This window comes from Lucilia sericata, unplaced genomic scaffold (assembly GCF_015586225.1).
Source record: "Lucilia sericata isolate MDLA Ls3-8-SP2 unplaced genomic scaffold, ASM1558622v1 Contig000318F_arrow, whole genome shotgun sequence".
NCBI lineage: Eukaryota > Metazoa > Arthropoda > Insecta > Diptera > Calliphoridae > Lucilia > Lucilia sericata.
The window spans coordinates 286,683-312,320 of record NW_023994342.1 but is presented as its reverse complement, the minus strand read 5'-3'; the positions used below and the strand labels follow the sequence as shown (position 1 = coordinate 312,320).

Genomic DNA, 25,638 nt, shown 5'->3' with positions numbered 1-25,638 from the left:
AACAACAATTTCTGAAAATATATTAGTGTTAAATAAAAGCACACTTTTAGGACTCTGCCTTAAAGAATAAACGCAATCCAATAAAAGCTGTTTTGTACAAAAGTTTTTTAAACAAAACAAATATGTGAACGGAAAAAATATAGGACATCAGGGAATTACAAACTTGCATTCTATTAATACTTTTTAAAGGGAAAAATACATTAATGCAAAAGTAATAAATTTACAAACTTACCACTGTCGCCAATAATTAAAAGTTTAAATAAATGATCAAAACCACGAGCCATAATTGCAGACTTAATACGGAGGGGTTTGAGCGTCGATACAGAAGGAATTAACGTTAATGGAAGAAGAGATAGATGCTGGTAATTGACCACTACCACTGCAGGCTGACTGATGAAATGTGTGTTTTTATCAGAATATGAAAATTGCAAGGAGGAGTATATATTAGTATGTTATTCTTCGAATCGTTTTATTACAAAAAAAAAAAAAAGAAGGAAAAACAACCACTTTTTTGCAGGCTTCAAGTATTAATAAACTACACACCCACATACACTGTTTGGAGAATGCAATCGTTTTACGAAACACGTATTGTTATTGATGTTGTTGTTCTTTTTGTTATCACTAAATTAGTTAGGAAACATAAAGTCCACAATATTTTAACACTTTAAAAATGTTTTAATATCTTTCTTTTTATTTTTTAGGGGATTAATTACTTTTTTGTTACGTTTCTTGTTCCGTTCGTTCGATGGTTGGGTGGCTGTTCTCTGACTCTGGGGTGTTTGCTGAGCTGTTGTGACGATTTGATAAGAAAATCACTTGTTCGTAATTTTTTATTTATTCTATTGTATTTTTCACTGCCTTTGTTCACTTATTATAGATTTTAGTTTCTATTTTAGGGATATAATAGAATAGGCTTACGGATTAGGGCGTTAGACGTTAGGCCGGCAAATTGTTTGTATTATGTTACAAAACCATTTAACTAAATGTTAGTTAATGTGTCTGACTGGCTGCTTGTTAATAACCTTCCCCTTCAAGTGGCAGTAGGTTCGATTCGATTCTTTACTTTAGAACGTCTTATCAATTTATTGTTTTAAATATGTATAATTAATATAGATATGATTCGATATTCCTTTCTTGCTTTTGTTTAATCTCAATTTTAAAATAAAAACTTTCGTTTTTTGTGTTTCGTTTTTAGTCAAATGACTTTGGAAAACTATTATTATGATGATACTACTCTACCCGCTTCTTCCTCGACCCCTCTTAATTTTTTTTAATTTAACACTTTAATCACTTTTGTCCACATACACACAAATACTGATTGGTTGGCTGTCGGGCTGCTGCTGCTTATGACTTTTTTGCTGAGTTTATTTTTTTTTTCTTCTGGCGATTCACATTACTCCCTCTTCTTTTTTGTTGTATTTTTTGCACTTCGTCTTTTTACTTTCTTTTTTGAGTTACTGTCTGCTTGCTTGTTTTTCCTATATTGTAATTTTGTTATATTTTTAATTGTGATTTAACAAAATGTAGCACATCATTGTTGGATAAGTTTTAGAAATTATTAAATAATTTTTCCAATTTATTAATTGAAGTATTTTATAAACTATTTTATGTGATTTTCCTATTTAAATGCGTCATCAAAGAGCTGCGCCAACAAACATTAACGGCGGTGTCGGCTGACACTAAACACTTCGGCGGCGGTTTAAAAAAGGTTGCAAACTGGCTATGTTTTCAGCTGTTTTAAAACGTTCAACGATATTAAACATAATATATAAACCTTCAATTTATAAATAATTTTAGTTCTGTATAGTAACTGTGTTTAGACTTATTTTTGTAACGATAGTTATATTAATTTCGATAGGGTAGTGGGCATAATAAAAATTTGGTTATTAATTAAAATTAGGTAATTATGGCGTTTTTTGATCCGCTTTTGTGAGAGTTAGCACTACTTTGACTTGGCCAAGAACTTTTTGCAAAAGCAACAACAAATTTAATTTTGAATAGTCACAGTTGTATTAGATGGTATTTAATTTATACAGAGCTGCCACTTTTTTTGTTTTCATGCTTAACATTACTTGCACTCTTTTGTAAGCAGCACTGCCAGCATATAATGTTTAAAATTAAAGTGACATCCTACCGCTACAATATGCAAATAATGAGCTAAATAAAGAATGAGTGACCACAATATACATAATAAAGCTAACTTCTAGAGCGGGGTTTTGAGATGGTAATCAAATGCCAATTAATAATCAGATTAGTTAATCTAAAAATAAATTTAATCTGATGTTAATCCCCTTTGATGTTTTTGAGTACAAGATTAAACTTCGCAGTGTTGCCATACAAAACAACAGAAAACTTCACTGTTTGTTATCAAAACAATGCATATTTTATAAAAAGAAGAAGACAATTGTAAATTTAATATGAAAATTAATGAAAACTTAAATTAAAAACAAAAAAATGTATTTTGAAGTGTCCATAATTTATACTAATCAATAAATAGAACATTTTAATGTTTATATTTATAAAAATTTTATTAATTTTTTTGCATCAGCTGTTTACACTTTTGCATTTCGTGCTTAAGATTAAACCACCTTCATTGGGCGCTTGAACTTGCAAACAAAATTAACTAATTGAGTACTCAAAAACATCTTTCGAGGATTAATTTTAATTTAATCGCTAATCTTTCACCTAAAGATTGGCCCTTAATGTTTTCAACAAAAAAAAAAAATCGAGTTTGTATGAAGAATGTGTGTTATCGGTGTATTGGTTTACTTTGGTATTGGTATTTTAGAGTTATCGGTATTTTGGCTTATTTCGGAAACGGTATTTTTTTTAGCACACTACCGGTTTTGAACATTTATTTCCTTTTTGATCTTTTTAATATCGATAACGGTATTTTAGCGGTATTAGTATTTGGCTTATTTCAGTAATGGTGTCTTAAGGTTATGGGTATTTTGGCTAATTTCGGTTTCGGTAGTAGTGTTGAAAAGGTATTTTAGAGATAGCTTAGCGATAACGTTTGTCAACCTTGCTTTTAACTGATTTAGACCCGATTTTACGATTCCGACAAAAAAATCGATTTTAAAGAAAAATATGAGGGATCAAAAAGTAAACAAAGTTGCTGCAGGCTTTAGTTATAGTTGGCATGTCCTACTATATAACACCTTAGACACACCAGTTATGAGTACATTTAAAATTTAAATAAACACAATACGATTTATTTTTATTAAAAAAAAACATTTATGTTAAGTTTTACATTAGTTATATTTAAAAAAACTGATTTTCAAAAAAGGTTTCATACATAAATAAAAATTTGGAGGAGGAATTTATACGCAAGTTTGTATGGAGCCTATGGCCAAAAAAGGCCTGATCATTACGAAAATAAGTAATTTCATTTATGTCTACATAAAATTTAGTTCTACCAATTTTTGAATAGGTAATAGAGTATTTGGCGCAGCTATGACCTAAAAAGCCAAATCGAAAGATCTTATGTGATCTAGGTGAAATAATGGGCCGATCATTTTCAATAAACTTCGTCTTTTGGCTGCGTATGTACCTAATTTCATTAAAATATCTTGAAAACTGGGGCCTTTATTTTGCGCTCAAGGTTTACATGGACACCCGGAAAGATATAGCTTAATCGATTTAGAAAGTGATTCGCAGTCGATTGTTACAGTTTAAGGTGGATGTAGGACCAATATTGCAAAAATGCACATAGCGACATTAGGAGACTGTTTACCATTAGACTGTGGGTGCCGTGGCACTGCAATGTGCATTACAATGACATGGAGTCCATGGAGTCCATGTAAACCTTGTCCATGTCATGGACACACAGACGGACATAGCTTCAACGACTCAGAATGTGATTGTGATAAAGAATAACGAAAAATGATTGAATAATTTTATTAAACATCAGAATGAAAAGAGTTTAATTCTTGGAAAATATAAACATTCAGAGATAAGTTGAAAGGTGTGATTTTTACAGGTTTCTAAGCTTCATTAGAATTTAAAAAAATTCCACTACACTTGGGGTTCTTGTCTCGACTATTGAAAAATTGATCAGCCACGACAAGAGCCTCACATATTACAAAAATCTTGATACGAAACGAAATTTCGTTGGATATTTGGTTCAAAATTTTAGTACTGAAATTTTTATGAAATATTGGTGTTAGCTCAATTCTGAAACCATTTTCGGATTCAGCATAGATTTAAGTCTTAAATGATAAATTTCAGTTGCCCTCGGCCTTAAGATCCCGAAATAACAGCACAAATTGTTCAAATTAAAAAAATTTCGGGAATTTTGATGAAACAATGGACCTAGGTTCATTCTGAGTCCATTTTCGTATTCAGCGTGCGAATTTATCAGAAAGGTGATTTCCAGCCAGGGCCCAAATCGAGCGAAATCACCATTTAGATTCTATTGAGATTTCGATCGATATCGTATGCCGTAATTTGGGCCCAGATTCGGCCAGTAGTTTTCGAGATTAAAGCAAACCAAAAAATAAATTTAAAATTTTGTTGATTATGGGTCCTAGGTCCACATTTCTCCCAAATTTCAGATTTTTTTATTTTTCTTCAAACTCGGGAACTACTGGCCGAATCCTGCTGCAAACTCACCTTACAGGTAAAATACCATGCTGAATCCAAAAATGGAGTCAGAATGGACCTGGGACCAATATTTTATCAAAATTCCGGAAAATTTTTTTAAGCTATTTGTGATATTATATGGCGGTCTTGAGGTCCAGAGTTGCAAAAATTTTACATTCAAGATTAGTGCTTAAGCTGAATTCGAAAATAAACTCATAATGGACTTGAGACCAATATTTCATCAAAATTTTCATACAAAATTTCAAGCCGATTCTACTACAAAATTTTATGTTACCTAAAAATTTTCCAACATTTCCATTACATTTGAGGTTCTTGTCTCGACTGTTGAAAAATTGACTAGCCACGACTAGAGCCTCACATATTTCTTTATTTGTATTTTTATTTCAGATTGTTGTTATTATCTTAAGTGTACCTTATGATATTTACGATGTTTAAAAAAACTGGTGGTAATCCCACCATGATGATATGCACAATTTTATCGTGATATTAGTGTTTATAAGTGAATTTTGACCTTCAAGCTATTCCCAATTCCTCCTGCAATCATACATGCCCCTTCATGAATAGCTTGCCGTAAACAATGTCTAACCTGTCTAGCACTATTCCTTTGTAATCTATCCCTCGCAAATAGTATTCAACCTGTCCTTTCCTATATATGTTTCTAAGTCCATTCGACCCAACCAAACCCATTTCCTGCAAAATATCATAAAAATATATTATTTTTTTCTATTTATTTTTAACAAATTTTTGGTGAAAATAATCTGCACTCTGGAGTAGAAATTGTTTGACTCTGGAGTGGATTCAAATGAATCAAATTTGAAATTATATTGATATGAAAAAGGAAAGAAATACAGTTTTTTTGGTTGAGAGAATTACTGAAACGGGGGACAGATTTTAATTCTGCGCAACTCAATTCTTTGGGAAATTATAATTTGGTCTCAGGGTTTCGACTGTTTTGATATGTTGTCGGCCTTTGTCATTCTTTACATCCCAAAGAAAACGCTTTAATTTGTTTCTTTTTTGCTTTTTTACTAATTAAATTATAATGATTTTATGCATTACATTTTTTTATTGAGTTTTGTAATTTTCTGTTACATGTTTTATTTCATTTTTTTTTGTTTTAAATTTAATGCCGGCAAATAAAGTTATGAATGTTTGGTTAAAGAAATTTAAATAAGGTTGATTTTAATAAGCTTTAAGAATTTATTTAAATTTCTTGTTTGTTTTAATGATGTTATTATATTAATATATGTTTTTGTTATATTTATTTTTTTTTTTGTTTTAATTTGCTAAACACATTTATATATTAATTACATAATTTGCAATTTAATAAATTTATTTAAATAACAAAATTAAATTTTCTTTTTTATGCATTTTTAAACTATATAGATATTTATAATTTTCAAGTATTTAACTGATTCATTTATTTTGTTAAAAAATTAAAAGGAATGAAAAAAAAAAATCAATTTTGTTTTTGACTAAAAATAATATAAAACACAAATTATAGGTAAAAGTTTATGTTTTAATATAAATTTTAACGTTTGATATTTGATTTTATTTTTTTAAATTATCTTTTAATAGAATTTAAATGTTTAAAACAAACAATACTTTTTTTTGTTTAAATCGTTAATATGCAGTTTTGTTTACTGTTTTTTTTTTTTTTTTTTTGGTTTAAATTTGTAATTACATACACATTTAATTAGTTTGTGTTATTTTCTTTTGGATTTGATATTTGGTTTTGAATGTTCTAAATTTTATTTTCTGCACTTAATATGTATAAAATGTTAAAGGATAATCCTTTTTTTTTTCTATAAATAACAATAATTTCACTATAAATTGTTGTTATTTTTTTTATAAACTTTAGTTTTGGGGTGCCAAATAATTTGGCAATTTATTAATGAATTTTTTTTAGAACATTCTTGTAGTTTAAGACTTTTTAACATTGTTGAGGCCTTTTTCTTTTGTTTTATTAAAATAATTTTTTTAGGTTTTTTATTTATATTCCTTCTAAGTTTAAATATTTATTGTTAATATTTCTTATTTTTAACCTGTTAATACATAATTTTTAGGTATATATGTATATATATTTATGTATTGTATATAAATATAATTGTTTTTTTATTTTTTTATATTCAAAAATGTTTGTTTTTTATTATTTTTATTTTAAATAATAAAATATTTTTTTATTTATTTATTATTTTTCTGCTTTATTTTTAATTGAATTTATGTTTCCTGTGTTCTTGTTATTATGCTAAAGGTAATTTGTTGTTGTTCTTGTTGCTGTTATTTAAAATTTTTTATAATTCGAAATCCCTTTTTTGTTTTTATAATGATGGCGACGATTTGGTTAATTTGATTTTTTTTTAATTTTAAGAATTATTTGTTTAAATTCTTAAACATTTTATTGAGCGCCTGAATTTATTGTGAATATTTTAGTTCTTACAAGTAAATTTTATTTCGAATGCATTAAATGCTTTTCAAATATGTTTGTATATAAATTCCATTGTTCTTTTTAAAATTTTTAATTTCAAGTTCAAATACAATGGCACATATTTTTAACCCCCCAGAAAAGTGGGCCTGCAAATCTAAAGAAAATATATTCGAATTGCTATGTATCTAGCATATAAATTCAAATATATTTTTAGTATCGAGTTATGCAAAAATTTAAAAAAAAAATATTCAAATTTGTAAATATTTTCTAATTACATTTACTAATAGTTTAAAATTTGTCCATTAAAAATATGCATCATTGCCTAACTTTCTGTTTATTTATCTTTTTTATTTAGAAATTGTTTTTTCTTTTATTTCGTGTTAATTTTTGTTTTATAATTGTATACCTTGTTTATGTGTTTATTTAAATGCCCTTAAGATCAGCTTAATTTGTTGTTATTATAGATCACTATCAAAAGTTTATTTAAGCTTAATTTAATATTCGATATAATGATTCTGACATGCATTATTTTATTTCTATTATTTGTATAAAAAAAAATAAATAAAAAAATTTGCAATTTTAAATGCACTTTAATTATTTAGGAAGAAAAACTGTTAAAAAGGAATTTCTAAGAAAAAAAAAAAAAAAAAATAACTTTTAACTAATTTTTCATATAATAGTTCTATGTTCCTATTTCAGTAAATTTTTGAGTTATTTTCGCGAATTGTTTTATTACAATTTTGAAAAAGATTCGATTTAAGCAATATTAAATCATTTACCGGAATTAATTCAATTAATCTAATCGTACTTTCAGAAACAATTCTTATAATAAAATCCCTTCGAATACGTTTGATAGTCAAAGATTCTTTAAGTGATAATTCAATAAAAATCAAGTAAGAATGTATAGTCGTGCATGGCCGACCATGTGATACGCTACACCAGTGAGTATGTTAAAAATGTGGATTATTTTTTTAATAATAAAACATTTTACCTTAATTCCGAAAAATTGTCAATTTGTTAGCAAAAGAAGTGATTTTCTGAAAGAGGGGTTATATGGAGGCAAAGGTAAATATGGTCCTATCAGTTTACGTGATTTACGATATTAAAGTGATTTATGAAGATTTTTAAGTCATTTTTAAGTCATTTTCTGAAGAGAACTTTGTATCGGTGCTAGGGTCAAATGACGCCCGATCATTACAAAAATCGGTAGTATCATTTAAACGTATATAAAACTAAGATTTATAAGCTCAAAAGCCCTATTCGGTGTGAACGGTTGTATGAGGTCAAAAGAAGCGTATTTCTTTCATCAAATTATATTGGAAAGGTTTACATGGACACAAAGACAGGCGGACATAGCTTAATCGACTCAGAAAGTGATTCTGAGCCAATCGGTATACTTTAAGGTGGGTGTAAAACTAATATTTTTTGGTATTACAACCTTCAGCACAAACGCATAATACGATCCCCACTATAGTGGTGAAGGGTATAGAGATAAACAGAATTCTTTTGGAATATTTGAGGAATGTTTTTATGTACTTTTCGATTTTTTCCATAATGTACATATGTCGGGATAAAATAATAGGCATAATTTCTAATGGATGTCAGCTAGTAATAAAGGATAGCATTTTACCACCACATATTCAAATACTACATTACTCAAATCCCCTACAGCCAAAACAACATAGAACTTGTGTAAAAACGGTTTTGATAGTCCATATGTCAGAGGTATTTTACTTTTCATATACTTTTGGGGTATCCTGCAATCTTCTCTGTAAAATATCTGAGTGACTACTGGTTATTTGTACTATTGACAAAGTTCGTGCCACTACCGTTCAACTTACTACTTCATGTAGTGGAGGTGATCTTATTGAGGTGATTTCTTTATGCAAATTTGGTTTAGAAAACAAAAGATGCTGTAGTAACTCTAATGTCAGACCCAAAGCAACGGGTCCAATATGTACTTGACCCTTATAGAAACTCCTTTCTCCGTTTTCAATAGGTATACATATGTATGTATGCAAAGGTAAAGTGCGCGGCGAAAACTACATTACTTATGTTTTATATTCTTATGGGCTAAACCAGCACATTAGTCCATGCGCAGTAGTTTTGATTGAGATTAAGGAGCATGTTATTAATACATGCATAAATGTATAAATGCACCACTTGGAGGTCATCCATTGTAGACAGAGATAGAAACTTGCAGCTGAAAACATGTGTGGCCAACTTGGAGCAACAAGCCTACAATCTATTGTAATTCGTGGTCGTAGTTTAATGCTGCGCTAGACAAAGAAATTTCTTTCCTATTTGTCATTAAGTTCTAAAACGCACTCCCAATTAAGTATTTTGTGTTGAAAATGTTCTTATGTAAAATGGCGTCATCCATATTGTACTTAAAATTTGCAAAAAAGAGCACACTTACCTTTTGCCAATTTCGACAAGAGCAATTATACACTTTCCAATTCATTACATTCCACTTTATCCAAATTTGGACTTTTAACTATTTTAAACACACATATTTTAAATAAATGCACTAAATTTAAATTTTATTTAACAATTTCTCCTCCAAACAAAAGTAAAATCCTTTCAACTGTAAAAAAAAAAACTGTAAATGATATACGCAAAGGTGTTGCCAACACATATTTTTTCATGTGCCTAACGCAACCAACTAAATTGCAATACATTAACATAACCAACTAAATCAAAAGAAAAGCAAATAAAGAAAACAAAAAAGGTACAAGTGTTGTAATAAGATTTCTGTTTATTTTGCAACTTAAAGCGAAAAAAAAAATAATGTTCATAAAACTAAACAACAAATATTTCATAGTAATAATAAAATAAATGTAAAACAATGAAAAAAGTTACATATGTAAATATATTTATGTACATAATAGTTACATATTTTCATAATGAATACATAATATAATAATCATAATAATAGAGCAAAATAAATAAAATTAACAGTATTTTCAAACTATGTCATCAAAAAATATTTAATAATAAAAAAATAATAATAAACACAAAGAAAAATAAATATTATTTTATAATATGTATTTAATTTAAATAATAAAACATAAATGTATGTATAGGTGATTTTTGTACATGATTTCATTTTTAATTTATAAATTAATAATTTAAAAGTGTTTCATTTTGTTTTTTGCTAGTATTTTTTAGATTTTTCATTCTTTTAGTTTGTTTTTGTATTTGTTTGTGTATAAAAACATTCATGTATAAAAAGTTTTTTTTTTTTGATTTTTTAAATCTGTTTCAAAAATTTGTTTGTTTTAAAAAACAATTTGGTCTTGTTTCCAAAAAAAAAGTAAAACTAAAATTTGGATTTCTTTGTTTAAATTTATAAAATAAAGATTAAAAATAAAAACAAATTTATAAAATAGTAATAATAAGTGTTTTATAAGAAATAAACGTTTTAATTCTTTTAAAATAATAGTTTGTTTGTTTTGCTTAAAAATAAAATTATGTATAATTGAAATTATAATTTTACAATTTACTTTGTTTAATATGTTTTTTAGTTTAGTTTAATTTTGTTAATTGTTAAATCTTAAATTTAATGCCTAAAGATTTTGGTTAAATTTTGTATATAGTTTTTTGTTGTTGTTGTTAGTGTTTTATTATGATTTTTTTTGCTAATACTAAATGTTTGTTACCTTGTTGATTTTATACTTTATACTTTTTTAAATTATGTTTTAGTCTAAAGTTTTTGACGTTGTTATTTATGTGTTTTAACAATAAATGTTTTATAAAACAATTAAAAATTATTGTTGTATTTGCTGTGATTTAAACTATATTAAAATAAATCCTTGTATAATTGAGAAATAGAATATCAATATAACATAATATATTTTTTTCATTTAGTTATTAATTTTTAAAAAGGCCTTAACAATTTCAATGCTTTTTTTTAATACAGTTTATGAGGTTATGTTTTTTACTTTTAATTTTAGAGTTTTTTCTATTATTATTTCCTCTATAGCTTTCAATACTTTTATTTTTGCTTTTTTATCTAATTTCTAATAAAAAGTAGTTGTTGTTATTTTGTTTTTATATTATTTGTGATAAGTGCGTGTGTGATCAGTTTATGATGTTACGACATAATAATCCTGTTTATTTGGCATCTTAAGAAGACGTTTTGTTCGAAACTCATACGCCCGCCGACAAAACATTACCAATTCCGGATTGGTATTATCGGGTACTATACGTATACTATAATAATTGGGTCGTTTCGGTACAATATTAACGTCTTCAATATCTTCTTCAGCAGCACGTAGTCGTCGGCGATACCTGCAATTAAAAATGTTTAAGAAGAAAATCAATATCAAACAATAGATATATAGATAGATAGATAGATAGATAGATAGATAGATAGATAGATAGATAGATAGATAGATAGATAGATAGATAGATAGATAGATAGATAGATAGATAGATAGATAGATAGATATATAGATAGATAGATAGATAGATAGATAGATAGATAGATAGATAGATAGATAGATCACCTGCAATATTCACTAAACGTTAAAACGTAACACTTGTCTTCAATGCAGGCCACAGAATTATGATCCCGATGACGAGAAGCATAGACTTCGTCAGGACTATCACTGGGTTGTCGACCTTGTTCGGTATGTTCGGGACGATAATACCATAACAATGACATCATCATTTCACCTGCAAACAAATTTCAAATATGCATATTAATATTATTTTTCCACTTTTAGAAATCAATCACAACTTTACCATCTTCGGGATTTTCCCATAGATGAGCGACTTTTGCCACATAGGGTAATTCATTTTCATCGTTTGCCTTCAGGAGTACACAATCACGTGAACGTATAATATCGCCCTCAAGATGACGCATAGCAGGATAACAAGTGCGAATAACTAATGGATCATCACTCTGTAAAAGGAAGAAATATGTAATTATAATTTCGAATTCCAGGTATATATCAACTATAATGGGAAATGTTTGCATAATTTTTAAATATTTCCAAACAATAATATTGATTTCTGTCTGAAATATTCACTTACATTTAAAAATACGGCACCCTGGAATGGTTCTCCTTCCCAGGTCCAACCATTGTTCCACTTTGGCACCACATCACTGCGCGGTACCGCAGGCAGTGTCTCATCAACCTCAAAGGATACAGTGGAATGTTTTAGCTTTTGGCGTTTACGACTACCAAACTTGGAACGTGAACGTGATCTTTTGCCCGCATGCTGGTGATGATGTGAGTGACATACAATCCGAGGCATAGGCGGAAGTATTGGCTGGAGGAATACAGTATTAGCAGTAGGCGCTACCTGTGTTATATCATTGGAATGTTGTTGCTGTTGTGAGACTGAAGACATCTCATCTACAGCTGCTAATGGTGTGGTTGGAGATGGTGATGTTATTTGAGCGTTTATTTGAACACTAGAAGTTTCCACTGTACCAGCCAGTGTTGTTGTAGTTTGATCTTCAACTTCCATTACAGGTTTATCCAAGATATGAGATTCTTCGAAAGATGTTGTTGGTATATCAATTAAAACTTTATCGTAATCATTATTATTAGTTTCAGCCAGGCCTGAGCTTGAATCGCTACACTCGGATACTTGTATTTCCGGATCAAAGACATTATTGAAGTTGGTATTGTCTATAGTGCCATCTTCGCTCTTAGAATTCTTTGATTTTTTCGAGGATTTTGATTTTTTGCTATTAGAAGTGGTAGTGAATGATGATGATGACTTTTTAGTTTTTCTTTCTTTTTTAGATTTTGATTCCTTTGATCTTGATTTCTTATGGTTCGAAGTTGATTTTTTGCTAACTTTTGTTGGAATATCTGAATGTACTTCATCAGCTTGATCAGACGATGCAGCTTGAATTTCTTGACTCAACTCTTGTTCCATCAAATTCGAGGTAGTTTGTATGGGAACTGTTGTAGCTTTTTGCGATGACAAATCTAAAACTGGCCTTGTTAATGATTCCTTACTAATGATGACCTCTTCGCTGTTGTTCAGTTGACCTGAAGTTTTAATAGGCTTTTTGGTCTCAGATTTCGATCTTTTCTCGGAGGTGGTTTTAATTTTATTTTGTGTTTTTGTTACCAGAGGTTTTCTTGTTTCCTGTTCCTCCAATTTGTTTTTGGGCAAATCTTTATGGCAGGGTGATGTTACTGTTAAGCTAATGGAAGATCGAGGGCATTCTGGTTCCGAGAAATAACCTCTAGCTACAGCATCTATAGTTTCTACCAGATGTAATGGTATAGTTGGCTTTTTAGCTGGTTTCCCGCGTTTGGGTGAGGGTTTTGGTGTATTTAGGGGGGAATTATCAACAGATTTGATGACTTTGCCGGATAACAGACCGACATTTGAGGTCATATCTATTGCTTCAGTTGGAAATTTAATTTTGGTCTCCCTTTCTTCTTCCTCCTCTATCAAGTTGACTATGTTGGACTTTTCCTCCTCCTTTGGGCTTTCAATTGCAGTTTTGCTTTCCAATATGAGTTTTTCATATTTAACTTCCCTTTCACGTTTAGCTTCTTTACGTTTCTGTTTTATCTCAGCTCTTCTTAGCTCCCTAGCCTCTCTCTTTGTCTTTTCTATGGCGGCCAATTTCTTTTTGCGTACCCTCAGTCTTTGTTTTTGTTGGTCCGTGAGTATTAGTTCTCTGCGTCGTATGCCATTATTGAGACCATTATTTTTATTGGATTTTGTAGAATGTAGTTTTCCAAAACGAGATTTCTTATCGAATTTACGACTTAAACAAAGGTATGTCTTGGGCTCGGTCTGTTTGATTAAACTCTTATAACTATTGGGTGGTGATTTTTTACACTGGTTTTTATTAAATTCCAATATTTTCATGCGTTTTCCTGAGGATGAACCCACAACAGGGCTATGGCAAAGATCGAGTACTTCATCGTCTGAGGCATTGGAAAGATCAACGTCACAGTTAGCGGAAGTAGGAGGAGTAGGTTGCCAGGAGGGCAACAAACGCATGCGACAAATTGGTTTACTTAGCGCCGAATTAAGTTTATGCTCTTCCAACTCCAATTGCTCACTTTCTTTAGCATCTGACGCTTTAATGATTTCACAATCATTTTCTATCTTCACTTTGCTTTCGCTTAAAACTTCGCTTAGGCTAACAGGCTCAGCCTTAATAATTTTAAGCTCTTCTTTGTCCGGTATGTTGATATGTTTCTGCGCAGAAGTGGCAACATGTTGTACAACATTAGTATGTTGCTGCAGCACTGTGTCCAATAGATCGTCCTCTAGTTTAATTTTTTCCGCTTTAATTTCGGCTTTCAAAAGTAGAGGTGTTGTAATTTCTTCTATTTCTTGTTTTGTGCTAACAGCTACTGTGTTGGAGGAGTTAATGGGTGCTGCTGGCGGTATGTTAACATTGAGCAACATGTTGCTAATATTATTTACATTTTTATTATGCTGAGGTGAGTTATGAGCCGCAACTACTCTTTGAGGTGAGTTTAAAATGTTACAGTGCATGGGTGAATTTGGTTGAGAATTGGAACGCGCTGTTACCAAGGCCGCAGGCTGCGTGGGTGTATTAGCTGAGGGGGCAATATTATTAGCCGAGTTAGGCTGGGAGGCAGCACCTGCATATACCATATTCCAAGCCATAGATTTGCCAATTCTAGCTCTTCTACCAACTGTTTGCTGGGCCGACTGTGTAGTTCCATTTGTAGCCTGTTGTATGGAGTTATTTTGCAAGGGCGGTGTGGTGGTAGTCAAATCATAGGCCTCTATGGGTGTAGCTATGGCCAACAAATGGTTATTGTTAGCTCTTTGGGGAGGTAACTGATGATGCGGATTGTTAGCTTGTAACTTATCAATTGCCTCTTCTATATCCTCTTCCAAGGGTATGGCAGTCACTGTATCCTTGTCCAAGGAATCACGCAACTTGTCCTCATTTGTGCTATAATTCTCGGGAGGTGTTAGTGGTGTCAAGACATTCTCCTCATATTGACTTTTATTATCCGTATCATCTGTAGTCATTTCTGTTTTGACTGCTATCGATAATAGCGGTAAAGTCTTTGGTGCTTCTTTGCGCATCTCATTATTTACCACTGGGGAGTTGGAGTTTATGGTATTATGGGTGGGTGTTAAATTTTTAACTGGGCCTCTACTGGTAGTCAATGCCTGTTGGCTGTTGTTGTTGTTGCTATTGAAGCTGCTGCTGTTGCTATTATTGCTCTTGGCATTCATCATCAAATTGTTGCTGCTGCTGTTGGTACTCGAACTGTTGTTGTTGTTGTTCATTGGTTTGTTGGTGTTGCTGCTGTTGTTGCTGCTGTGTGACATAGTTGCATTCAAACTGCTGTTGTTGCAGTGATTGTTCATTGTTGCGACGTTGTTGCTGTTGTTGGTTGAAGTACTGTTGTTGACGTTGTTGCTGTTGTTGTTGCTGCTGCTGCTGTTGCTACCAATATGAGGCCCAGTATGGACGTTTTTTGGACACGATTGTTGCATTGGACACGGACACTGTGGCGGATATTCTAGATAAATTTGAAAAAAAAATAAGTATTTTATTAATTTTATTCACAAGGATTATTAATTATTTAACTTAATTAATTATTTTCTTCTAATTAACATTAAAAAATGTAGGTTTATTTGACATTAGATATACCCAGTGGGCTTCGCTCCCCTTATCGAAATATGTTTATACAACAATTTTCCTACATGTAAAATACAGACACTAAAGTTATTATAGATTCTTAATGCGATCTGTCAAATATTTGCAATATCTTTGAAAAAATATACATTATGTACCAAGATGTACCTTTCCAATACAATTGTTAATTTGCACTTATTGGGATAAATATACTATAATAAATATATACTATTTCAGGGTATAGTTCTTAATTTGAACCTCATAAAAGAAGAAGAAGATTGAAAAGTTTCCAATTCTTCGTATCTAGTCATCAGTTTGTAGAGTCCCTAATATTGATTTTCTAGGCATCCTAACCACAAAACTCTAACTTAGTAAGAACCATACTTTTCCTTACCCATATACGGAGCCTGAATACTGCGTGAATAACACTGACCAGCTGCACCACCTCCGGGACTATAACTAGGATAATAACCTGGCGGACCGGGATAATGTTCCAAATGTTGACTATGTGCTGCCGGACCAGCCGGTACTAACTGCGAGCCCCCTTGGGGAGGGGGACCACCTGATTGTGACGGCGGCGGACCACCCGGAGGTGGAGCAGCACCCGTTGCCGGTGGTGGTGCTTGTTCATATAAATCCGCTGGTGGTGGTGGATGACCTGGCTGATAGTAGGGATATCTTCGGTAGGCCGAATGATGTGGTGGTGGCGGTGCACTCTGATAGACTTTGGTTGGAAAATAGGGTTGATAGGCAGGTGGTGAATAGCATATGGGTTCACCGGGATATGGTGAGTAATAATTAGCCGGATATGCTGTGGAATAGTGCATTTGGGCATGCATCGATCGTGGATATGGTGAACCTTGATGAGCAGCAGCTGCCGCCGCGGCCGCTGCTGCGGCAGCTGCAGCAGCTTGTTGATGTAACTGATGATGTTGTTGCTGCTGTTGTTGTTGACTGTGATGTGCTGCCGCTGCTGCTGCAGCTGTGGCCGGTGATGTACCACCACTGGCACTGTGTGGTGGATAACGGAAAGGTGTCAAATCCCCTCCAGTAATGAGTACATCCGTATCGGGTGGTTCCGTTGTTGCGGAATTTGTTTGTCCAGTCGCTGGTAAGTGTTCACTACCATCGGCTGTGGGGGTTGTTGGTGTTTGCGACTTAATTTTAGTTGTAGTTGCTGGCAACAATGGCACATTTGGTGGTATGGGTGGACCAGCTGTTACTGGTGGTATAACATGAGGTGAGATCAATGGTCCAGCTGGTTGATAATAACCTGAAATAAAAAAACAATTATTATTAGTAATTTAAACGAAATTTTATATTTTGAGTCTGAATTAAAGCGTTCGACATCGAATAATTTTTTCTATTGATATTTTCAATATTATAGTGTTATACTTTGATTATAGTTATAATAAAATTGTCTAGTTTACGAAATCAACTACCATGATCTTCAAAAAGGGATATTAAGAACAATATGCAAGGTAAAAAATTCGATGGAACTTCAAAATTATAATAAAAAAATTGAATGCCAATGTAATCTTTGAAAATACATAATAACTTTTCCCATGTCCTTTCTACATTTTCTTCTTTAACTCTACAATTATAAAAAATTATTTGAATTTTCAAAACTTTTGTGGTAATTTCAAACAGGAAATGCTGTTACAACTAAATATTTATCTCTAAATTTTGTGCTTTTTATTTTTAATCATTAAAATCAGGAAAATTTTTATTATTTAGATTTATCACTAAATTAACAATATAAACAACAAAAAACTTTAAATGCTGTCAACTTGTAATAAAGCAACTACCAAAACTTTTTTATGCACATAGCAATTGCAACAAAAATTACCTCAGACTCTGACAGTTAACATACTCTCATACCTATCTACTACGGTGAAATGTTTTGTAGTTGGTAAAAGTAACAGCAACAACAAAAAGAAACAAAGTTTTACATAACTTCAAACATGTATACAAACATAACAGATCTTACAACTATTTACTATATAGAGGAGAAAAAGTTTTTAAAAACTTTTTCCTCAACAGCTACTACATTCATACTTGTGCTCATAACGGTGCAAATGAGGAAAAAAACTGAAAGCAAATAAATTGAGAGAGAGGGAAGAATGCCGAAGATATGAAATCTATGATCGGAAGTCTTTAGGACTGTACTGTAGACTATACAATAGAGTCGAGTTTATACTATACTAGACACTACAGGATAGACTAAGTATAAACTAAACTACATATAGACTAAACACTAGGCTAGTCTATAAACTAAATAATGAGTAGACTAGAATATAGACTAGACCATAGACTAGACTATAGACTAGACTATAGACTAGACTATAGACTAGACTATAGACTAGACTATAGACTAGACTATAGACTAGACTATAGACTAGACTAGACTATAGACTAGACTATAGACTAGACTATAGACTAGACTATAGACTAGACTATAGACTAGACTATAGACTAGACTATAGACTAGACTATAGACTAGACTATAGACTAGACTATAGACTAGACTATAGACTAGACTATAGACTAGACTATCGACTAGACTATAGACTAGACTATAGACTAGACTATAGACTAGACTATAGACTAGACTATAGACTAGACTATCGACTAGACTATAGACTAGACTATCGACTAGACTATAGACTAGACTATAGACTAGACTATAGACTAGACTATAGACTAGACTATAGACTAGACTATAGACTAGACTATAGACTAGACTATAGACTAGACTATAGACTAGACTATAGACTAGACTATAGACTAGACTATAGACTAGACTATAGACTAGACTATAGACTAGACTATAGACTAAGACTATAGACTAGACTATAGACTAGACTATAGACTAGACTATAGACTAGACTATAGACTAGACTATAGACTACACTATAGACTAACTTTAGACTAGACTATAGACTAGACTATAGACTAGACTATAGACTAGACTATAGACTAGGCTATAGACTAGACTATAGACTAGGCTATAGACTAGACTATAGACTAGCTATAGACTAGACTATAGACTAGACTATAGACTAGACTATAGACTAGACTATAGACTAGACTATAGACTAGACTATAGACTAGACTATAGACTAGACTATAGACTAGACTATAGACTAGACTATAGACTAGACTATAGACTAGACTATAGACTAGACTATAGACTAGACTATAGACTAGACTATAGACTAGACTATAGACTAGACTATAGACTAGACTATAGACTAGACTATAGACTAGACTATAGACTAGACTATAGACTAGACTATAGACTAGACTATAGACTAGACTATAGACTAGACTATAGACTAGACTATAGAGTAGACTATAGACTAGACTATAGACTAGACTATAGACTAGACTATAGACTAGACTATAGACTAGACTATAGACTAGACTATAGACTCGACTATAGACTAGGCTATAGACTAGACTATAGACTAGACTATAGACTAGACTATAGACTAGACTATAGACTAGACTATGGACTAGACTAGATTATAAACTAGACTATAATAGACTAGACTATAGACTAGACTATAGACTAGGCTATAGACTAGACTATAGACTAGACTATAGACTAGACTATAGACTAGGCTATAGACTAGACTATAGACTAGACTATGGACTAGACTAGATTATAATCTAGACTATAAACTATACTATAGACTAGACTATAGACTTGACTATAGACTAGACTATAGACAAGACTATAGACTCGACTATAGACTCGACTAAAAACTGTACTAGACGAAAGGACAGATTATAAACTCAAAAGAAGATTCGTCTTAATATTATTACTAGGATCCCTTAAGATTTTGCATTAATAGAAGTTAATTTTATACCATGATTTTGGAAAATTTTCGCGCCAATTTCAATTTGGGTACAGTTCCCATTTCTCAAAACCAACTAAGAAACAATACTTTATAAACATATGCCCCGATGCAAAACTAGTTACTTACAAAGTTTTTCTTTTTTGCAGCTATTTTTCTTAACTGTTTGTTGCTAGTATTTTAGGAGCAACTAACAAGCAAACAATTGTATGCAATGAATATTAAATATGCAACATTGCACAGTGGGCAAGAAACGCAAAATGTACGAATGAAAAAGTAAAATTTTATCAATAGATTCCTAAAGAAAGAGGGGATTACACACATATACATAGTTCTGTAACTATTGTTATTTGGAAATAGCGACCAGAGTAAGTTCTAACAGTTTATATGAAGTCGACCAGATAATTTAACATGATTGAGGGGATTTTACTAAATTATCAAGTTAAAAAAAGGTTGCACAAAATATCCGATTGATTTCTTTTCATATTTTTATTTCTTTCCCACTGTGTTACAAACATCATCGCATTCGATTAAAAGTCGTGGTTGCTAACTTGTATAATGGAATACATTGCACCGTTTATATGTATTTTTTTCGTTCGTCTGAAACAAGTTACATGGTGTTTTGCTTTTAGTTGGCATCATTGATCTTTTTGGAAGCATAAATGATTAGGTATCTGCAACACAACAGATTTAACTGCAAACACACACACGGAGTAATAACGGAGAAAAACTCCATCAGCAGGCAGCATCATAATAATCACTGTATTGGACATCAAACATTAGCAGTAGTTAAAAGTAGCCAAACTATAATAAATGTTGCTTGTTGCCATTGCTGCTGTTCCCGCTTGAGTTGTTGTTTTCATCATACAACAACGGATTTCATATTAATATTATAAACAAAAAAATTTTAGAGGGAAAAATACAAAATGTTATGGAAACTCCTGGCTTTGTTGGCGGCTTTAACAATCAGCATTTTTAATAAAACATTACCCCCTACTTAACTGGACAGGCTATGTTTGTCATGGACAGCGAAGACGGCTGGCCAGCAGTGGCATGTAAAACTATATTTTAATCTTGCTTATTTGATCTTACTTATTTTCAATATGATCAATAATATTTTCTATGTATAGATGGAGAGTAAGTAGTTGTTGTATATTAACTTATTATCAACTATTTGTAATTGCATGGAGGCTTAAAAGTTTAAGACCTTTTCAAAATTATAAACAATTATTTTGCAGTTTTTTCTTGTTAATTAAATATTTTGTAATTGATAGTAAAATGAATTGGATAATTATAAGGAAATAACTTTCACCTTTTACTAAAAAAGGCCTGCAGACTAGACAATACTATACATTAGACTAGATTATAGATTAGCATATACTAGACTATATACTATAGACTAGACCATAGACTAGAGAATAGACTGACTATAGACTAGAGAATAGACTGACTATAGACTAGACTATAGATTGACTATAGACTAGACTAATGACTAGACTACAGACTAGACTATAGTCTAGACTATAGAACAGACTATAGACTAGACTATAGACTAGACTATAGACTAGACTATAGACTAGACTATAGACTAGACTATAGACTAGACTATAGACTAGACTATAGACTAGACTATAGACTCGACTATAGACTAGACTATAGACTAGACTATAGACTAGACTATAGACTCGACTGTAGACTAGACTATAGACTAGACTATAGACTAGACTATAGACTAGACTATAGACTAGACTATAGACTGACTATAGAAATCGACTATAGCACTAGACATAGGACTAGGACTATAGACTAGAGACTATAGACTAGACCTATAGGCTAGACTATAGACTAGACTATAGACTAGACTATAGACTAGACTATAGAACTAGACTATAGACTAGACTATAGACTAGACTATAGACGATAGACTAGACTATAGGACTAGACTATAGACGAGACTATAGACTAGACTATGACTAGACTATAGACTAGACTATAGACTAGACTATAGACTAGACTATAGACTAGACTATAGACTAGACTATAGACTAGACTATAGACTAGACTATAGACTAGACTATAGACTATAGCTATAAGACTAGACTATAGACTAGACTATGACTAGACTATAGACTAGACTATAGACTAGACTATAGACTAGACTATAGACTAGACTATAGACTAGACTATAGACTAGACTATAGACTAGACATAGACTAGACTAGACTATAGACTAGACTATAGACTAAGACTATAGACTGACTATAGACTAGACTATAGACTAGACTATAGACTAGACTATAGACCTAGACTATAGACTAGACTATAGACTAGACTATAGACTAGACTATAGACTAGACTATAGACTAGACTATAGACTAGACGATAGACTAGACTATAGACTAGACTATAGACTAGACTATAGACTAGACTATAGACTAGACTATAGACTAGACTATAGACTAGACTATAGACTAGACTATAGACTAGAAGACTAGACTATAGACTAGACTATAGACTAGACTATAGACTAGACTATAGACTAGACTATAGACTAGACTATAGACTAGACTATAGACTAGACTATAGACTAGACTATAGACTAGACTATAGACTAGACTATAGACTAGACTAAGACTAGGACTATGACTAGACTATAGACTAGACTATAGACTAGACTATAGACTAGACTATAGACTAGACTTAGACTAGACTATAGACTAGACTATAGACAGACTAGACTAGCATAGACTAGACTATAGACTAGACTATAGACTAGACTATAGACTAGACTATAGACTAGACTATAGACTAGACTATAGACTAGACTATAGACTAGACTATAGACTAGACTATAGACTAGACTATAGACTAGACTATAGACTAGACTATAGACTAGACTAACTAGACTATAGACTAGACTATAGACTAGACTATAGACTAGACTATAGACTAGACTATAGATCGACTATAGACTAGACTATAGACTAGACTATAGACTAGACTATAGACTAGACTATAGACTAGACTATAGGACTAGACTATAGACTAGACTATAGACTAGACTATAGACTAGACTATAGACTAGACTATAGACTAGACTATAGACTAGACTATAGACTAGACTATAGACTAGACTATAGACTAGACTATAGACTAGACTATAGACTAGACTATAGACTAGACTATAGACTAGACTATAGACTAGACTATAGACTAGACTATAGACTAGACTATAGACTAGACTATAGACTAGACTATAGACTAGACTATAGACTAGACTATAGACTAGACTATAGACTAGACTATAGACTAGACTATAGACTAGACTATAGACTAGACTATAGACTAGACTATAGACTAGACTATAGACTAGACTATAGACTAGACTATAGACTAGACTATAGACTAGACTATAGACTAGACTATAGACTAGACTATAGACTAGACTATAGACTAGACTATAGACTAGACTATAGACTAGACTATAGACTAGACTATAGACTAGACTATAGACTAGACTACTATAGACTAGACTATAGACTAGACTACTATGACTAGACTATAGACTAGACTATAGACTAGACTATAGACTAGACTATAGACTAGACTATAGACTAGACTATAGACTAGACTATAGACTAGACTATAGACTAGACTATAGACTGACTATAGACTAGACTATAGACTAGACTGAGACTAGAATACAGAATATACTATATAATCGATTGTAGAGTAGACTATATATAGCCTAATCTATAGAGTGAACTATAGACAAGACTATAGTTAGGACTACAGAATAGACTATTTTACAGACAGGACTATACAGTAGACTTTAGTCTGGACTAGGAACTAGACTATCTTCTGGACTGTAGTCCGGACTATAGGCTAGACTATAGTCAGACTGTAGTCAGAACTATAAACTATAGTCAGGACTATAGACTAACTATAGATTAAACTAAAGCCATGACTATATGTATGTATATTACACTATAGTCCAGACAATAGTTCAGTCTTTAGTCTAGTTTCAAGTTTTTACCCTCGAATTTATTATTTGCGGTTTATAATAAAAATATCAAACTATTTTCTATATTCCGTGACAATCAGTTATAGTTAGTATTATTATTGTTTAAACACTTTTTCGCATTAAACAAATTAACAAATAGAGTTTAATTTGTTATAAACTAAATCAAGTACTAAAGAAATATTGGATATTTATAACACAAAATTTTCCTATTAAAACAACGTATTTCTATTAGCTAATTGCCAGTAAACACGTACATAAATCGCACCTATGAAATTACCACTTCTCCAAATGCAATAAATATATTATTTGATTTATTTTCACATAAAAATCACACGTACATAATTTATTAATTCAAGCCGTGTTATAATATCAAAAAAAAAAAAAAAGATCATTTAAATCAATAAAACGACACCCAAGTCAATAAAAAATAACACAAAATTATATGCTGTAGGAGAAAATAAATTGTAACTGGAGATGAAATTACCACGCACTCTCTCACACACATCATTATTTCTTCATAATCAGTCAATTTCATGGTATGTTTACTGTCATTACTACCATCATCATAATCAGCTGTGAACACGATTTTATACCAGCCCAATAATCTTCATTATCAAATGTTAAGTGTTGATTTTATATTGTCAAAAAAATTTTATAAGTATTTCATAAAATATCACATCACCACTTTCATATCAAATGTCGTTCGTTCGTTCGTCATCAACATCATCATCACCTCCTAGTATGCTCTATAGAGATGGCATCAAACCATATGTGAGTTTGTTGCTTTGTTTATTTATTTGCATGTTTATATTTGTAGTACGTGCGTTTGTATGTAAATATGTTTTGATATTTGACTGTAGAGTCACAAGTCATTCATGCCTTTACTCGTTCGTTTACTCATTCATATGCATATTAAATTAAATTAATTCATAATAAACACATATACATACATTTAAATATAAGGAATCAGTTGTACATCGAATCCTAGTTGTACAGTAATTCTGGACATACTTTGTAAGGTTTTGAAAATACTTTACAGTAAAAAAAATGTTTTTATCTTTAGTGAAAAGTCATTGCATTTAGTTCTTAGACAATACTGTAGTTTGACTACAGTCTAGGTTCTCAAATCTTGTTGATAGTCTAGTCTATAGTCTAGTCTATAGTTTAGTCTATAGTCTAGTCTATAGTCTAGTCTATAGCCTAGTCTATAGCCTAGTCTATAGCCTAGTCTATAGTCCAGTCTAGTCTAGTCTATAGTCTAGTCTATAGTCTAGTCTATAGTCAAGTCTATAGTCTAGTCTATAGTCTAGTCTATAGGCTAGTCTATAGTCTAGTCTATAGTCTAGTCTATAGTCTAGTCTATAGTCTAGTCTATAGTCTAGTCTATAGTCTAGTCCTATAGTCTAGTCTATAGTCTAGTCTATAGTCCTAGTCTATAGTATAGTCTATAGTCTAGGTCTATAGTCTAGTCTATAGTCTAGTCTATAGTCTAGTCTATAGTCTAGTCTATAGTCTAGTCTATAGTCTAGTCTATAGTCTAGTCTATAGTCTAGTCTATAGTCTAGTCTATAGTCTAGTCTATAGTCTAGTCTATAGTCTAGTCTATAGTCTAGTCTATAGTCTAGTCTATAGTCTAGTCTATAGTCTAGTCTATAGTCTAGTCTATAGTCTAGTCTATAGTCTAGTCTATAGTCTAGTCTATAGTCTAGTCTATAGTCTAGTCTATAGTCTAGTCTATAGTCTAGTCTATAGTCTAGTCTATAGTCTAGTCTAAAGTCTAGTCTATAGTCTAGTCTATAGTCTAGTCTATAGTCTAGTCTATAGTCTAGTCTATAGTCTAGTCTATAGTCTAGTCTATAGTCTAGTCTATAGTCTAGTCTATAGTCTAGTCTATAGTCTAGTCTATAGTCTAGTCTATAGTCTAGTCTATAGTCTAGTCTATAGTCTAGTCTATAGTCTAGTCTATAGTCTAGTCTATAGTCTAGTCTATAGTCTAGTCTATCTATAGTCTAGTCTATAGGTCTAGTCTATAGTCTAGTCTATGTCCAGTCTAATAGTCTAGTCTATAGTCTAGTCTATAGTCTAGTCTATAGTCTAGTCT

The 25,638-nt window shown here is 31.5% G+C and overlaps 1 protein-coding gene across 8 annotated transcripts in view; it reads right to left on the bottom strand.

The window, feature by feature from the left end:
• Positions 1 to 25,638, bottom strand: part of LOC119603627 (ras-related protein Rab-35-like) — a 205,454-nt gene that overhangs the window by 3,967 nt on the left and 175,849 nt on the right. For 3 of the 8 annotated variants that reach the window (XM_037955728.1, XM_037955727.1, XM_037955726.1), the window contains exons 2-7: positions 16,045 to 16,923; positions 12,074 to 15,534; positions 11,783 to 11,942; positions 11,545 to 11,713; positions 9,453 to 11,326; positions 453 to 1,732 (exon numbers count right to left, since the gene is read on the bottom strand). In XM_037955728.1, the coding sequence (XP_037811656.1) occupies positions 11,122 to 11,326; positions 11,545 to 11,713; positions 11,783 to 11,942; positions 12,074 to 15,534; positions 16,045 to 16,923 (4,874 nt within the window). In that variant the 3' untranslated portion in view covers positions 453 to 1,732; positions 9,453 to 11,121. Of the gene's footprint in view, positions 1 to 232; positions 391 to 452; positions 1,920 to 9,452; positions 11,327 to 11,544; positions 11,714 to 11,782; positions 11,943 to 12,073; positions 15,535 to 16,044; positions 16,924 to 25,638 lie in introns of those variants that run through there. The other 5 variants (XM_037955729.1, XM_037955731.1, XM_037955730.1 and 2 more) reach the window with 5 other exon arrangements.